Raw genomic sequence first — 16,488 nt, 5'->3', positions numbered from 1 at the left:
CACCGGCGTCGCATCTTCTGTGACGTCAATAACCAGCGCCGTCGCCGGATGTAGGACGATGTCAGTCAGAAACGATGTGTAGAAATGGTGACATTCGTTAAGGATTTTCTTTTACGTGTTCTTTTTTCTCATCATAGTTGGTGGCTATTCATATTTGTTTCTTTATAATTAATACTATAAACATATCAAGTACCAAAATTAACATAAGCCTGCTGGTAATTAGTCCATTTTCATTGGGTAAAGGTGGACATGTTAAACAATAAATATGTTCTAAAGCAGTGTTTCCCAAACTCGGTCCTGGGGACCCCTGTGGCTGCAGGTTTTTGATCCAACCAGCTTCTTTTTTTAATTGAACTCCTGGGCTAATTAAGTGAACTGATATTTCCCAAGTTCTGTGTTTAGGGAACTAATATAGAAATTAGAAAACTAAGTTTGCGAAAAAAAAATATTAAAATGTACCAAGTAGTTATATAGGAATGTTTTTTGTTTTCTTTTTAACAGTATTTTCATCTTGATTTTCATTCTACTTTTCTAGGTGTTCTAATTGTTTAATTAATCCATTATTTACTAATTAGTGGGTCTGACTCTAAAGTAGTTGTAGCCTTTGATTATTCAGTGTTGTTTGCCTGGGTGTCTGATCTGCTTGTTTTAAATTGTCATTATTAAGATACAACGAATGGGGAAAAACTGCACAGAGAAAGGGCAAAGTATAATGAAATCAACAAAAGAGAGTTAAGCATTTAAATCTATAGCAAAAGCACAAATATTTATAAATGTCTTATAAATGTAAAAATCATGCTGCTGTGCTTTTCTCAATGTCGAATAAAAGAAAAAAAAATACCAGCTAATTAAATGAAATCAGTGTTATCAGGTGTTGTCACTGATTAAGAATCCGGTTGGATCAAAAACCTGCAGCCACAGGGGGTCCCCAGGACCGAGTTTGGGAAACACTGTTCTAAAGACTATCAGTTTAAACTTTAACTATTAATACACATACATTATTTTGCGTTGAAAATTCCAAATAATGAGCAAAATGTTATACGGAAATGAATAGCTTGCAACGACCAGGAGGATATTGTATAAAGAAATGGCACATTATACAGTACATGTTTTTAGTGTTTGCTAAAATTATTAAACGCGTCCTGAACACAATTATTGATCAAAATCAGGCCGGTTTTATTAGTAACAGACATATATTTAATAACATTAGATTAGTTCTTGATCTAATTGATTAGTCACATTTTATTTTGGATGACAGTTGTATGCTTTTCAGGATTTCTAAAAAGCTTTCGATACTGCTGAACATCACTTTATTTTTTATAGTATAGAAAAAGATGGAATTGGAAATTATTTTTGCAAAGGTTTGAGAACTTTACTTTTAAGTGGAATTAAGGCATTTCACTAGTCAAAACCTCTGCTTGTAAAGAGGAATTGGGCACGTTTCTTTTTTAGTTTTTTCTACTTGTGGCACTAGTTTTTGAAATCTGATTAAATATTTTCATTTGGAAGGCAGTTTTGTTGCTGGAAGAGGTACCATAAGTCATCTGACAGATGAGACAATGTTATTTTTGAAAAACTATGCAGGTACAACCATCTCTTGACCTCATTAATGTGTTTACTAAAGAATTTACTTGCTTATTTGGAAGACAACTTACAACTTTTTGTTACATTTATTTTTATTTTTTCGGTTGGCGCACAGGCAGATGAAGTGACTTGCTCATTGTCACATTGTCAGTAGCAGGATTTGAATCCACAACCCCAGGAATTGAAGTTCAAAGCCTTAACCACTACAGTACACTATAAGCATCACCTTTGCTTATAAATCTTTATACATGTAAGTTATATGCCTTGAAAAATTGTGATGTATTAGCTATTAATGGCATCCCAGTTAAGGATAAAATCAATTATTTAGGCATCTTGAAAATCAAAGAACAGCAAGACGGGAATTCTCTTAATTTTAATCCTGTGACTGATTAAGCGAAAAACAAATTCATTTGCTGGCTGCAAAGAGATCTTTCTTTAAAATAACATGTCCTTTTGTCCTAGGCAGAAGGGATTTCATGGCTTACTTATATTACTTCTTCATTACATATAGGTGACAAAACTGTTAAAACACTAGACCATATACTCTCTCATTTTCTGTGGAAGAGTTGTGTATATTACTAAATCTGTGGTTATTAATTCTTAAAGAAATGGATGACTTGATTTTTTGGAATTTTCTTCACTTAATTTTACATTAATGATTAACCAGTTAAAGTGTTCCCTCCATAGTTGTTCCTCTTTTTATAATTTTATTCACAGATATGTTCTTGATCAGAACAAGGAACTCTGCTCCCTTTCGAAAGGCAATTATAGAATAGTTAAAATACCTATGAAGGTCTTTCTCCAGAAATTAAAAAAAGATGTGGATGTTGACGTCTGTAGAATGCAACTTGAAATGGTGCCCCATCTATTTTGGCATTGTCAGTACACCAAACAGCTGTTTATTACTGATAAGTTGTATAGTGGTATTAAAATATAGTATTTAGAATTCTGAATAATAACAGAAGTATGGGAAAGCAGACATATATTGTTAACCTGATATTAAAATTGGCCAAATATTATGTACATAGATGTAAATTTTCTATGTGCTCTTTTTTTCAGGAATTTGAAATTTATATGAAAACTATTAGATTCTGTGCAAACAAAAAAAAGTAAAAAGAAATATACAACTTTACAAGTCTGAAGTGAATTCAAGGCTTTTGTATAATGTTTGCAGCTATTTGAAATTAGTATCAATTTTAATTAGGTTAATTATTATTCTCTAGCAATTTGCTTTGTATAGAATAGATGTAAATAGTATGTGCAACTATTTAGTTATTTCTCTCAATAATAAAATACACTTCATACAGTACATGTTCTTGGTAATAGCAAAACAGTGAAAATCCTGAGGAGTATCAAATGCACCTTATAAAGGCTTACTTTTGATATGTAAAGCTGATGATGTTAATCTTGTTTTTACTACGTACCCCTGACTCAGGATGCTCACAAATTCATTATTAAATCTGGCAAACTATAATTTTATATGGGAAATATAGCTCTGTGTAAATTAGAAAATATTATTGTTTTCACTCAAAATTATAGGTAATAGAAACTGAATGTGGTATTATTTTTAAATAGGTAATATTAGATATTACCCTTCAAATACATTTTAAGAAAACAGGATTGGAAATTATACAGTAATTAAATTATTAAAGCATTATTTGCTAAACAGAATATAGCTAATCTAGACTCCTAAATAAAATTAAATTTCATATTATGAAATTGTTAAGTATCACTACTTTGAAATGTAATTTGTAAATACAATATATAGTTAGAAAAATAAAGATGCTAAAGAGAAAACTAAATTCCATTTTCGGCACATGTAGAATGATTAAAAATATACCTACTGTTATAGTTTTTAAACAGGAAAAGCCAATTGTTCTCTTATGCTGAATTTTTTGGACAGCTTCTACTTTGTAGATACACCAGCAGTATGCCTGAGAAGGCAGTATAACATTTATCAGCAGTAGTCTATGCTGATTTTAATTTTGTCTCTTTTTTCCCACACAACACTTTTGAATTTGGATTGTATTCACAATATTTCTGTGTACTCCCTGGTACATCACTAAATGCATTTTCTTAAGAATGCACAATCTGACAGTAGTATTGCCCCTCAAGCAAAGTACAGGAAACAACTTTAACATGATACATTACACAATGTTGTTATGAACAACATGATTGGTATGTTCTTAGAAAGCAGTTTGGAATCTTCCATCTAAATCTATTCCACTTTGGGGTCAAGACGGGGCATCTCCTACTCCAGGACTACTTGACCCTGAATAGTTTGCTTGTTCATTGTAGGTACAGTACACACATGTACACACTGAAACTCACAAAGTAGCACAAAGTAATTACAAAACAGCAGGACAGAAACGTAGACAGCGAGATCATTACAAATTATTAAGCAATAGTGAGACTTGGTTAAAACATTAATTTACTTTAAGAGACCTTAAAAAAGGTAGAACCAAGCAACTCGCCACATCTCTTCACACTCCAGCTACTGTATACTGCAGATGGCATGGATAGTGGAGATCAGGCAGCGTTATAAGACGGGCATAAACCACAAATCAGCCCATTGGCTAGTGACCACTTGCTACACAGACAAAGGTGCTGTCCATACAGATATCCAGCTGGAAAGTCTGCATTTAAGCTGTTTGTCTCCAGTCCACTTTGCTCCCAAGCCTTATGTGTGTCATCTGTTCTAGTAGATTGTTACATAATGCTAATTTATCCTTATTTTTGCATCTGTTACAGCTGCCGCAACCAACTTTGACATGGTTTTAGTTCATTTAGTAATTAATATAATTGTGTACAAATACAGTATGTGGTGTCATAAACAACTTTACAAGGAGGTTTAAAGAAACAGAGTTGTTTTCAAGATGATAGTAAGCCATTTATTCTGTTTGTTTTTCTTAGCGTTTTCTGCAGGTCTTTAATACCTGGGAGCATAACTGAACAAACAAGTTGGAAATGGGAGTTAAGAAGTACTTCTGCTAAGCTTATTTGTATTTTCCAGTAAGTAAAATGAAATTATATTTTTAATACATTCTTCTTTATTGTGGTGCTGGAGAGGGGTGGTATGTTACCTGTTGGTTCTAAAAATTCCATTCTCCTCTGTAAATGTGATACAACACTTACTTACATGCTTTGTTTAGGTGAGGAAACGTTAGGCAACCCCTCCTTCAGTGTTCTTTGGTATTCATTTAAGGATTTCTGGGGACATACTTGCACTCACAAAACAACATTTCTCCTCCCATCCATGATCTGAACCTCTATGGACAGTTTTAAATGGTAGCTGCTTTGTACTGTGTGGTTGTCACTTATGGTTAGGCTTCTAATTGTACTGCTTTGCTGTGGTTGTCCTTAGCCAGCACAGCTCATAAAATGTCAGAACTAAATAAGTCAGATTGGACATGGAAAGAGTGAAAGGAGGACTGTGGTCTGCTTGAATCTTTTAGAAGAGTGCAACGGTATCAGTGAAAACAAAAATTCATAAGGTGTACCACATGCTGGAATAATGCTGTTAGATAGATAGATAAATACTTTATTAATCACCAAGGGGAAATTCACATACTCCAGCAGCAGCATACTGATAAAAACAATCTTCTATATATATAATTCACTAAGGCAAGACAACCATGGAAAGCACGCCGGAAGGGGCGTGGATTCACTAAGCCGCCGACAAGTGAGACACCTATGGCGCACACAGGAAGGAGCCACGGCCACCAACTCCAAGACCATTGGATACGACGACAACTCGCAGGGCCACGCCCACCAACTCAGACGCGACGACACAGAAAAAATGGCGTCATTTATATTCGTCTGTCGTAGAGGCCACATGCAGAAGGCAAGACAACCATGGAAAGCACGCCGGAAGGGGCGTGGATTCACTAAGCCGCCGACAAGTGAGACACCTATGGCCCACGCAGGGAAGGAGCCACGCCCACCAACTCCAAGACCATTGGATACGACGACAACTCACAGGGCCACGCCCACCAACTTGGACCCAACGACACAGAAAACATTGCATCATTTATATTCGTCTGTCGTAGAGGCCACATGCAGTGCAGGTCAGGTTAATGTCATGTGCATGTCAATCGCCATATGCAGCGTGTGAAACGGTTTGCGAGGTGTATCCGTGGGATCCTTAAAACAATCCTTTACAACTGAGGTTAAAGCACAATGAAGTAAGCAGTCTTTAAAAACTGAGTTTTCGGTTACGACGCACGACTGTGTGCACCATAGCAAACTGTTTTACATGCTACATACAGCTATTCGCATCCGCGACAAAAACATGCGTCTTCTTAGATGCTCCTGCAGGAACACGGAAGACGTTTTCCTGCCCACCAACACTCCTTTTTCACCGGCCGGCGTCTACCCTCGCTCTCTAGGCATTCATACTGCCTGCCCATTTGCCCGGACGCAAAAACTCACCGACCACCCAGTTAGTCCCTTTCATCTGTGGTAAGAGTCCACATGCACGTCTAAGCCATGCAGCGTTTGTTATGCCGCGGGTTCACTATTGTGTTGTATTTTGCTCTCTCCAGAGTTCCATCTTTTCATTCACTTACTGTTGTATTCTCACACCAACCTGTGTTTAGCATTCAATAAATAATTATGCATGAGATTGACCGTGTGTCTACCCAGCGCAGAGAGGTGTGGGTAAGCCGTTGAACCCCATTCGGGCTGCAAGCTGTGGAATTCCCACTAAGTGTGACTCATACGCTCCCACTCATAACGTCCCTACCCTTTGTACACACCCCCCTCCCACCTCGCTACTACCGTTGTCGAGTATCTTGGTGGATTATATATAGAAAAGCAGCCAAAACCACACAGAGCAATGAAACGTCTACGTCAGTCACAGGTACATCTGGACTGTGTAAGGATGATGACTCAAGTGATGAGATGGAGGTGGGCACATGAGCGGGCACTGCATACTGAATGAGAAATCAGCAGACTAGCATGACGGACGGAGCTTAATGGACGTCCTTCTCATCTCCTTCCGTTCCATACTCCGCGCCGTGCACCCCCATCCCTCCGTCTGGCAGGAGAAGGCGCGAGGGCGGTCCGCCAGTTTTCAGTCACGGACGATTGTGTGTTGGTTCGTTCCGTGCATTGTTACAATGTTGCTTTTCTTGCTGATTTATTACATTACCGATTTTTCAAATGTTATTTTTCTCCCTGAGCTTAAAAATCATTAAAAAAAGCGGCCTGATTATGCAGCATATGGTACGCCGCGGGTTGGCTAGTATTAATTAAAGAGCAATTAAAACACAGTACAAGTTAAAAAATGCAAGGTGGAGAGTGTGAGGCGGGTATAACAGTTTATAATCTTGTCTTCTGTTAATGTTTACCCCCCCTGGGTGGAATTGAAGAGTCGCATAGTGTGGGGGAAGAATGATCACCTCAGTATGTCAGTGGAGCAGGACAGTGACAGCAATCTGTTGCTGAAGCTGCTTCTCTGTCTGGAGATGATACTGTTCAGTGGATGCAGTGGATTCTTCATGATTGACAGGAGCCTGCTCAGTGCCCATCGCTCTGCCACAGATGTCAAACTATCCAGAACCGTGCCTACAATAGAACATGCCTTCCTCACCAGTTTGTCCAGGCGTGAGGTGTCCCTCTTCTTTATGCTGCCTTCTCAGCACACCACCTGATGGAAGAGAGCACTCGCCACAATCGTCTGATAGAACATCCGCAGCATCTTATTGCAGATGGTGAAGGACGCCAGCCTTCTATGGAAGTATAGTCAGTTCTGTCCTCTCTTGCACAGAGCATCAGTATTGGTAGTCCAGTCCAATTTATCATCCAGCTGCAATCCCAGGTATTTATAGGTCTGCACCCTCTTCACACAGTTGCCTCTGATAATCACGGGGTCCATGAGGGGACTGGACCTCCTAAAAGCCACCACCATCTCCTTCGTTTTGCTGTTGTTTAGGTGTAGGTGGTTTGAATCGCACCATTTAACAAAGTCCTTGATTAGCTTCCTATACTCCTCCTCCTGCCCACTCCTGATGCAGCCCACGGTAGCAGGGTTGTCAGCGAACTTTTGCACGTTGCATTACTCCGAGTTGTATTGGAAGTCCGATGAATATAGGCTGAACAGGACCAGAGAAAGCACAGTCCCCTGTGGCACTCCTGTGCTGCTGACCACAATGTCAGACCTGTAGTTCCCGAGACACACATACTGAGGTCTGTCTGTAAGAGAGGGATTGGTGCAGCATGTAGATGATGGCATCCTCCGCTCCCACCTTCTCCTGGTATGCAAACTGCAGAGGGTCGAGGGTGTGGCGGACCTGTGGCCTTAGGTGGTGAAGCAGCAGCCGCTCCATGGTCTTCATCACATGTGACGTCAGAGCAACATGACGGAAGTCATTCAGCTCACCATGACGTGATACCTTTGGGATTTGGGTGATGCAAGGTGTTTTCCAAAGCCTGGGACTCTCCCCTGTTCTAAGCTCAGGTTGAAGATGCGCTGTAGAGAACTCCCCACCTCCAACGCACAGGCCTTCGGCAGTCGTGGCGATACTCCATCTGGACTCACTGCTTTGCTGGCATGAAGTCTCCTCAGGTCTCTGCTTACCTAGGCTGCTGTAATTGTGCGTGGGGGGAAACTCTCTTCTATGCTGGTATCAGCAGAAGGATGGGTGGAGGATGCAGTACTCTGAGGTGAGAGTGGGTTAGGGTAGTCAAACCTGTTATAAAAGTTGTTCATCAGGTTTGCTCTCTCCATGTCTCTCTTGATGGTGGCACCCCGCTTTGAGCTGCAGCCTGTGATGATCTTCATCCCATCCCACACTTCCTTCATACTGTTATTCTGCAACTTCCCCAAGCGCAGGCAGCGGAGTAGTGCTGTAGAATGCACGCTGAGTAGATGCGGTCTGCTGCCTTGCTGCATGTTCTGCTTATTGTGCTGCGTGTTGATCATTTAAAAGCCTGTGCAGCAGCTGTCCTTTTGCCTCACTGCCTTGTCTCGCATGATGTTAAAGTGTCTCTTTTGGGACGTCATATTGTCTTCCGAGAAGATCACGTATCGTCTCCTTCCAAGCCTTCCAAGATTTTTTTTTATAATAGACATGTCTACATACACACAAACCGACACCAATAGCAAGACAGGTCTACAACTGTCCGAGTGGACAGTCATCTGCCACAGACCCTGCTTCATTAAATAGTACCTCACAAGACATTATTCCAATTATACAACATTTTTTGTGAGGGTAGTGAACTAGCAAATAGCCAGGATGGCTTTCCCCAGTTTATTAGATGTCATTGAAGGGTTACCTCACAGAACAGGTGGAGTGTGACACTGAACACAGTACTTTCCTTTCAATTGTGGCTCCCCACTACCTCTTTTTCCATGGTGTACTTTGAAACCCCTTGGTTCGTTAATGAAAAGGTCCCCACCCCAACACTCCTGGAGATTTTAATGCTATGTTAACCATTTGTTTAATTGAGTGTGCTGTGATACCCCCATGTTTCTTTCATCGCATGATCACACAGACATTACAGTGAGAGTTGGGGTCTCCAGTAAAAGTTTGAGTGCATTGTTAGTTCAAGCTTGGGGACTTAAATTCAGAAATTGAAATGTGTGCTCAGCTGTTATGAAATAATGTGTGATATGTAAAGGACCCCTGCCGACCAGGGTGCCCTGATAGCATATCTGCCTTTACTCTGATACAACATGCTTTTTAGGTGTTTACACCAAAATCCAATCTGTAACCCTGGCCTCAGTGACTAGTTTTTATTTCTTCAAGTGCCTTTCACAAATGCCTAGCGCTCACAGCAGTCCATGAGTTAATGTTTCAATTCTAGCATCAGATGACTCAGTTCCATGATAATAATTACCTTTTGTTTTTTCATAAAACAAAATAGGAAATTGGTACTACAAGAGCCTCCCTTCACACTATGGTGCTGTGTGTTTTAAGTTTGCACATTCTCCTTCTATGTCTACATGTATTTTCCTTCCACAGTCCAAAGATATGTAGTTTGGGTGTTTGTGAATGAAGTTTGTGGTGGAGTGAGAACACATCCATTAATTATTGTTTTTTCCTTATTCTGTTAGGATGGATAAATCTGGACTCAGTACCTGGCAGTTACTGTGGGTGGAAGGAAGGATGGTTAGAAGCAGGAAGAGAGGAAGAAAACAGTGGACCACTAGCCAAAGGCATGCTAAATGGCCATTAGGGAGAAGAGCTACGTAGAAGACAGCCAGTGCATCTGCTGAAGGGACACAATAGAGAGCAGGAATGAGACGGGGATTAATCGGCCTCACATGCTGCCCGCGATCTTTCTCTCCATTGTAGTGAGAACAATGTGGTCATGCTGGGGGATGTTTAAAAGGGATAAGCAGAGCGGCAGGCGCACAACAGCGGCAGAGGAAGGGAGACAGAGACATCGAGAGAGTACGTGAGGTATGGATGGGTGACTGGGTGGGGCTGTCATCTTCATTTTTATCAAAGTTAAGGTCTATGGAGTTAGAGTAGAGGGTCAACTGCCAGGCGTGCAGTCATTGTCAGTGTTGTTTTTTTCCCACCTGTTTTTTTAATTGTTTATTTCCTGATGTGTGTGTGCTGCTCAATGCCATGTCTACTTTTCAAATTTTTTGATTACTTGGCTTTCCTTCATTATTCTTTCTTCCTCTTGTCTCCTGCTTTACTCTTCAGCACCCCTCTTTTCATCTTCCATACAAAGTTTCAGTTTATTCAATTACTGCATGCCTTCTTTTGTCGCTTTTGTTGGCATTCAGTTTTCTAATTGTCAGTACATTGCAGGGTGTATGAATGGATGATTTAATCCACACAGACAGTCCTGGGATTCAAAGCTGAGACACTGATGCTCTGAAGTAGCAGGACTAACCACTGTGCCACCTTGCTGCACTGTTGTTTACTTGCCTCCGCATTCCCATTTCAGCCATCTTGCTCACTCTTAACACTGTCCCTGACTTGTGTATGCTTTGTGGTTTGGCGACTGTGACTTAGCTTGTTGCGACTCATTTGGGGTGTGTGAGTATCAAGCAGAACAAATGGGTGGGCAGGTATTTCTGAGTTTGTCATCCTCATGACCCATCCATACCAACACTTGAACTTACATTTGTTGTTGTTTTTCATATTTTCTTTTCCCTTCAGTTACTGAAAGATTCTTCATGCTGTATACTCTAGCTGGTGGGGGGACACTCTGTGGAGTTTCTGCCCTGGTGCTACTCATTGTTTCCACTTCTACTGATTTCTGGATGCAGTATCGTTACTCTGGGAGTTTGGCTAATCAAGGGCTTTGGAGGTTTTGCATTAACCACAAGTGCCACAGTCACACCATCACTGTAGGTATGTTTCAGCCCAAAGGAAAGCGAGAGAAAGCTTCTGGTTGGCATCTCAGCAGAAGCAGCTCTGCCTAGTGTGTTTTTAGCATGAAAATTCATGTGACGCTATTTCAGACTTTTCTAACATAAACATTAATTTAGCAAACTAATATTATCTGTCCCTCTTTTGCTAATAAGTAGAGACACAAGCTAGTTCACTTAACCGTTTGTGTCACAAAAAAGTAATCAAACAGTTGGATGCTGGTGCCACAACTATCTCAATGTGACATAATTATTATCTGAAGAAGTGCAACAATATAGATTTAAATGCTAAGTAATTTTGAGACCCTTCTTCTTAAACTGAAAAATGGCAACAGTTCAAGATTAGACTTGAATGGCTTTAAGTTGAAAAAGGACAAGCCACAGTAACATGGACAGAACATACAGATATGGACAACACACATTACACGACTCAAAGACAAGACTTGGGCTGTCCAGTAACAGTGCCAACTGCTATTTGGACTGGGGTTTGCTGCTCTGTCTGATTTTCTATCTACATATCTATTCTTTTCTCACCAGGATTCTGTGCTTCTTTGAAACAGGAGCATCGTACTTGTCAATTCTCCACAAAGTGGAAGGTGTACACATAGGCAGCTAAACAAATTTAGTGTGGTCAGGTGGTCCGCCTCAGTAGTGAGTGAAGATCAAAATGCCACTTAGTCCCTTCTGATCAACATAATGTTTTGTGCTCACTGCATTACTGATGTTAATCTGCTTTTGAAATTGCAATGGCTACCTTTAAAGGGGCTAACAGTACTGGACTTTTCATACCTCTTCTCTTCACTGGCTATTTTGACCAGGAAAAACTTGCTGAAGTGCAAATACGTGATAAGAAAGCAAAGTTTCTAATATCCTAAAGTTTAAATGCCTGGCTCTAGTCTTCAAGCCCCTATCACTAAACTGAAAAGTTAAGGTTGTAATTACAGACAACACACACACACACAGGAATTACCAAGAACACTGTAGGGTCATCTGCATATACCAGAAACAGGTTTGGAACCGACTCAAAGACAATTTAATTTACTACAAAAAGCAAGACTTTTTTTTAGATAAGAAATTATATTGAGCATATGGTAGAACTTAGAAAATAATATTTAAAAGAAAGATGTTATAAACATTTAATAATCATTTTATTTTGCACAACATCTAGTGGGGCTGTGCTCCACTGGCAATGCCACAAACTCAAGTGTCCTGCCAAGAACAAAGGCATACTAGGGACTTAAAATAAATGTGTGTAAGAAAATAAGGCTGAAGCAGCTCAGCAATTCACCTCCAGTTTTCGGTGGCTTTAGGATCTGGCAGCTGAATATTCCTGTCAGATTGAGGAGAACACCCTTAGTAGGTCTACCTGCTCAGATTGGAATCTGGAAGGTACTAGAAGGTACACTTCCACTGCCCCATTTGAAATGTTCTGCTTGACTCATGAAACAAGTCCAAAACCTGTTTGCCTGGCTTCCTTTCATGTAATTTAAATGTACTTATGTTTTCTCTGCAGCATTCTGGGATGCCACACGTGCATTTATGTTGTTGGCCATCCTTAGCTGTTTCACTGGCATCATCTTAGGCTTGAGTGCCTTTGTGAATGGAGCCAAGAACAAGAAAGTGAAGATGGCTGGCATTGCACTAATCATCTCTGGTAAGTTGCTGTCCATCTTGAATTTTTTTCAGTGTCAGTAACCAGCTTTTCTCATTAAGGAAAACACGAAAAACATTTATTAGATGCATTTAAGAGCTAATTTCTCCCTATAACAGCCTGAACCCCTTGTTTCTTTCAAGCAGAGTGTAAACACAAACACCCAAATCATTGCCACATGGCACAGACAAAGAGAGTAGTCAAAAAGTGTTAACTTCAGGCTTTCTAGGACAAATAAGGCACATGGGGAAATGACTTAGGTCCTGCTAGCAGGCATGTGGAAAGACAACCTAAAATGTTAAATTAGTAAATTACGACTTGATGTTATTGTGGTGTGATGTCTTCATATAACCCCAACTTCTTACTTCTGGTGGAGACAAGTCTGTAACCACTTTGTAGCCTTTAGTTCAAGACTGGGCCAATGAATAGTCTGCTATATCTGTACTCCTAACTTGTTGCCCAGACAGCTCACATCAAATTAAGGAGTTTTCTTGATCTTCCAGCTAAATCCTTATGGAACTGTGAGAGGTTAAACATTTCTAACATCATGTTAAGCTTTCTTTAATAGCAAAGATGTTTTGTAAATGCTACTGGAGTGACAGTTTGGACTCTATGGCACAATAAAGTAATCAGTTATGACCTGGAATGTCTTACCAGCAAGGAGCGCCAAGCTTTCGGCCCTGTTCTCTGAAAGTCTCTCCCCGTCAATTTTTTTTTTTATTTGTTTACCTACAGGTTTCCTAGCACTTCTTGCTCTTGCCATTTACACCGGGGTAACAGTGCACTTCTTTGGGAAGCGGTTTGTTGACTGGCGGTTTTCTTGGTCCTACATCCTTGGCTGGGTAGCAATCATTCTGTCTTTTGCTGCTGGTAAGCATCCCCATGTCTTGGCTGCAGTTCACTTCTTTAGTGTACCAAACCCTAACTCCACTTTTACACATTTATTTCTTGACAGGTGTTTTTCAATTGTGTGCTCACCAGAAAAATAATAATGCAGTGCCCACCATCTCCAACCTGACTGACAACTAGATGGTTTGTGCAACAAGCTAAAGAGAGGTTCCAACTGTTGCATAATTGCAAAACTTTTTATTGCGTGAGACAACAATGTTGTTGACAGTTGGTCAATGTCTGCAATGCCCCTTTCTCCCAGCACCAACACACTTTTAGCAAGCTTTATCTCCACTGTGACTGAATGTGTGGAGCCACATCAATGTAGACCTGTCTTTAATGAGACTGACAATGATGCATCAACAACAACCGAAAAATAAATCAACCTCTGCAAAGACTGAAGGGACACCGACCTATTAGGCAGGGCCTGTAGTGATGGTAAACTGGAGAAAGACTGAGGTTCCCTCTCTAACAGTGACACCCCCTCACTTGCTTGACTGAGGTTGAAATTAAGTATTTGCTTAGGCTCCAACTTTGTCTTTCACTCGGTGATTCTGACGCTAACATGCTTAACAGTAAAGGGCCTATCTTTAATATGACTGACAGCCACTTTTGCCCCAATTATGACTGATAATAGAGCTGCTCCATTCATGTCACTCACTCTGTGGCTCTTAACATGCCCGTTACAGAGAGTCTGCAATTAAACTCCATCGAATTCACATTAGAGATAAAAATGGGGTTTTCACTTCCACTTTCTATTAAACACTACACCTTTAGTACACTCAACACTAAATCCAGACAGCCAGATTGACCGTGTGCCTCTCAAGTCATAAATAACAGGTTCTGTCTCCTCTGATCTACTGAAATATTTTGATTCTGTGGCCCATTTTTCTTTCCTCCCTTGCTACTAAATTGAGCCGTAGTTGCTTTTTCAATATGTTATCTGTCAAGATCTTCAGATTCAGTGATTGAATTCTGTCTCTGACTACTGACTTATTCTTGTGATCCAAACCTTAAATCTATGAGGTCTGTCCAGAAAGTATCCAGCCATGTAATACAAAAAAGAGATACATTTATTGAAGAAGATACAAACTACATTGTACATAATACAATGACACCTCAGTCCCATTCAAAGTAGGCTCCTTGGGACCTCACACAGTTCTCCCAGCATCTCTTCCACTGTTCAAAACACTCTGCAAAATTCTTTGTTGGAATCGCCATCAGCTGCCTTGTTGTATTTTCCTGAATCTCATCGATGGTCTAAAATTTCTTCCCTTTCAAAGGTGATTTTAGTATTGGGAAAAGCCAGAAGTCACAGGGTGCCAAATCTGGGCCATTTTATTTGTGCTGTGCTCATTGCATTGTCCCCAAAAGCCTTCTGAATCATCTGAATAGCTTCAGCAGATGAATATGAATATTGATGGCCACACAGTACACATGCTCACTCAACGGCATCTAGCGCCCCCCCACTGACTAGTCCAGCGCAGTCATCATTGTTCACACATGTCCAGGTTCCAATGATGCTGTGAAAGCTGTTCTCGTTATATTAACAATGGCTGGACTTTTTCCAGACAGACCTTGTATACCCTCCTAGTGAATATCTACTCTGAGGAAGGTACTGTTTGGTCTTTATATCATGTGGCATCTTTCGTAGTGGCTGTTACTGTAAGGGAGCAAATGGAAATGTAATTCTTTAACCTTTATTAAGACGGCACATGGGATAGAAACTGCAGGGAGTACAGCACCAAATCTGACATTCCTACAAACAAACAACAAAAACCTAAAGATGGATGTGTATCATGTGTGCTGCCTCAGACAATGGGAATATCACCATCTGTGTGTCTCATGGGAACCTGCATCATTGTCTCCTCCACTGCTGAATTTCACCCAAAATGCTTTGTTAATTTTGTCAGATTGTTTCCTTTAAGTGTAGCCTGGTAGGTGATTATAGCAATTCTTAGGAGTGGGCATTTTACTTTCATAGAAAGATGTACATTTTTTCACATTTCTCTTTGTTCATTGTAATTTCTGGCTTCCTAAGGATTTTAAGTTATTGCTTTAAACAGCTTGGAAAATTGCAAATTAGTAGACTTGGATAAAGCTTGCCAGTTGTTAATAATAATCATTCTTTACATGTATATAGCGCTTTTTTCACTACTCAAAGCACTCTCCACGCAGGGTTGGCCTACTTGTTATGGGTTTGTGCTGACTGAAAACAACCTTTGAAAAATATTCTGGAGGAAAAAAAGAACAATTATACCCACAATCACTTTGTCCAAACTCCACAGAAATTGGTATACAACATGGGTGTCATGAGGAATCAATCCAAATCCAGGCAAAACTAACTTTATCTTTTTACTCTCCTGAATGGGCTTCTTAGTATTTCGTTTTTTTTTTTTAAATAGTTGCTGATATAAACATATATGGAGTCATATAGGGCCAAAGCAGTCACCCATGGCACACCCATTCAAGTGCAGTGCACCTTTTCCTTCATTAATGATGTGGGGTGGCATCCCAGTATGTGTGACAGATACTGAATTGCAAACAGGATTGAGAAAACAGCTGGCCACGGAAAGGTGCTTGTGTGTTAGGAAAAATCACACGAAGATCTGCTCTGAAAAGTCATGTGATGGGTGACTGCAGGTGCTCAAACACACACAGTCATTGAGGTAATGAATATTGTGAATGAATTCCAACCTTTAGCCAGAGGCATTACTTGGCTCTTCATGGAGGGTACCACATCTCTGGGGTTAAATCCTCCCTAACACAAACACTCCATCACTGAATGCACTCTCCCAATGTCACATGTACTTTACTTCATAAGACTGAACTATGTGTATCTAAAGATCCTGTCCTTCAACTCATACCAACAACTGAGGGGGCTTCATGCTTTGCTATAGCAGCAGTATGAACTTCCTTACACCCTTATGAACTGACCTAGTTTGGTGAGCTCCATTCATTGGCAGCAATCCCAAATATTTGCAACATCTGGTCATTGTGAAAAGGTTTTTTTCCCCCAGCTTGGGTGTAC

At 40.2% G+C, this 16,488-nt stretch overlaps 1 protein-coding gene across 2 annotated transcripts; it reads left to right on the top strand.

The window, feature by feature from the left end:
- Nucleotides 1-37: 37 nt before the first annotated feature.
- Nucleotides 38-14,783, top strand: lim2.2 (lens intrinsic membrane protein 2.2). 2 transcript variants are annotated; one of them, XM_039764513.1, is made up of 9 exons: nt 38-96; nt 1,514-1,584; nt 1,700-1,834; nt 4,498-4,596; nt 9,644-9,992; nt 10,707-10,901; nt 12,432-12,572; nt 13,305-13,439; nt 13,525-14,783. In XM_039764513.1, the coding sequence occupies exons 6-9, from the start codon at nt 10,724-10,726 to the stop codon at nt 13,596-13,598; spliced, it is 528 nt and encodes a 175-aa protein (XP_039620447.1). In that variant the 5' UTR covers nt 38-96; nt 1,514-1,584; nt 1,700-1,834; nt 4,498-4,596; nt 9,644-9,992; nt 10,707-10,723; the 3' UTR covers nt 13,599-14,783. The 2 variants fall into 2 exon arrangements, with proteins under 2 accessions (XP_039620447.1, XP_039620455.1); XM_039764521.1 differs by lacking the exons at nt 38-96; nt 1,700-1,834 and having other exon boundaries at nt 915-1,584.
- The last annotated feature ends 1,705 nt before the right edge of the window (nt 14,784-16,488 follow it).

The sequence above is a fragment of the Polypterus senegalus genome, chromosome 1, assembly GCF_016835505.1.
Source record: "Polypterus senegalus isolate Bchr_013 chromosome 1, ASM1683550v1, whole genome shotgun sequence".
Lineage (NCBI taxonomy): Eukaryota > Metazoa > Chordata > Cladistia > Polypteriformes > Polypteridae > Polypterus > Polypterus senegalus.
This window is presented reverse-complemented; position numbering and strand designations above follow the sequence as displayed.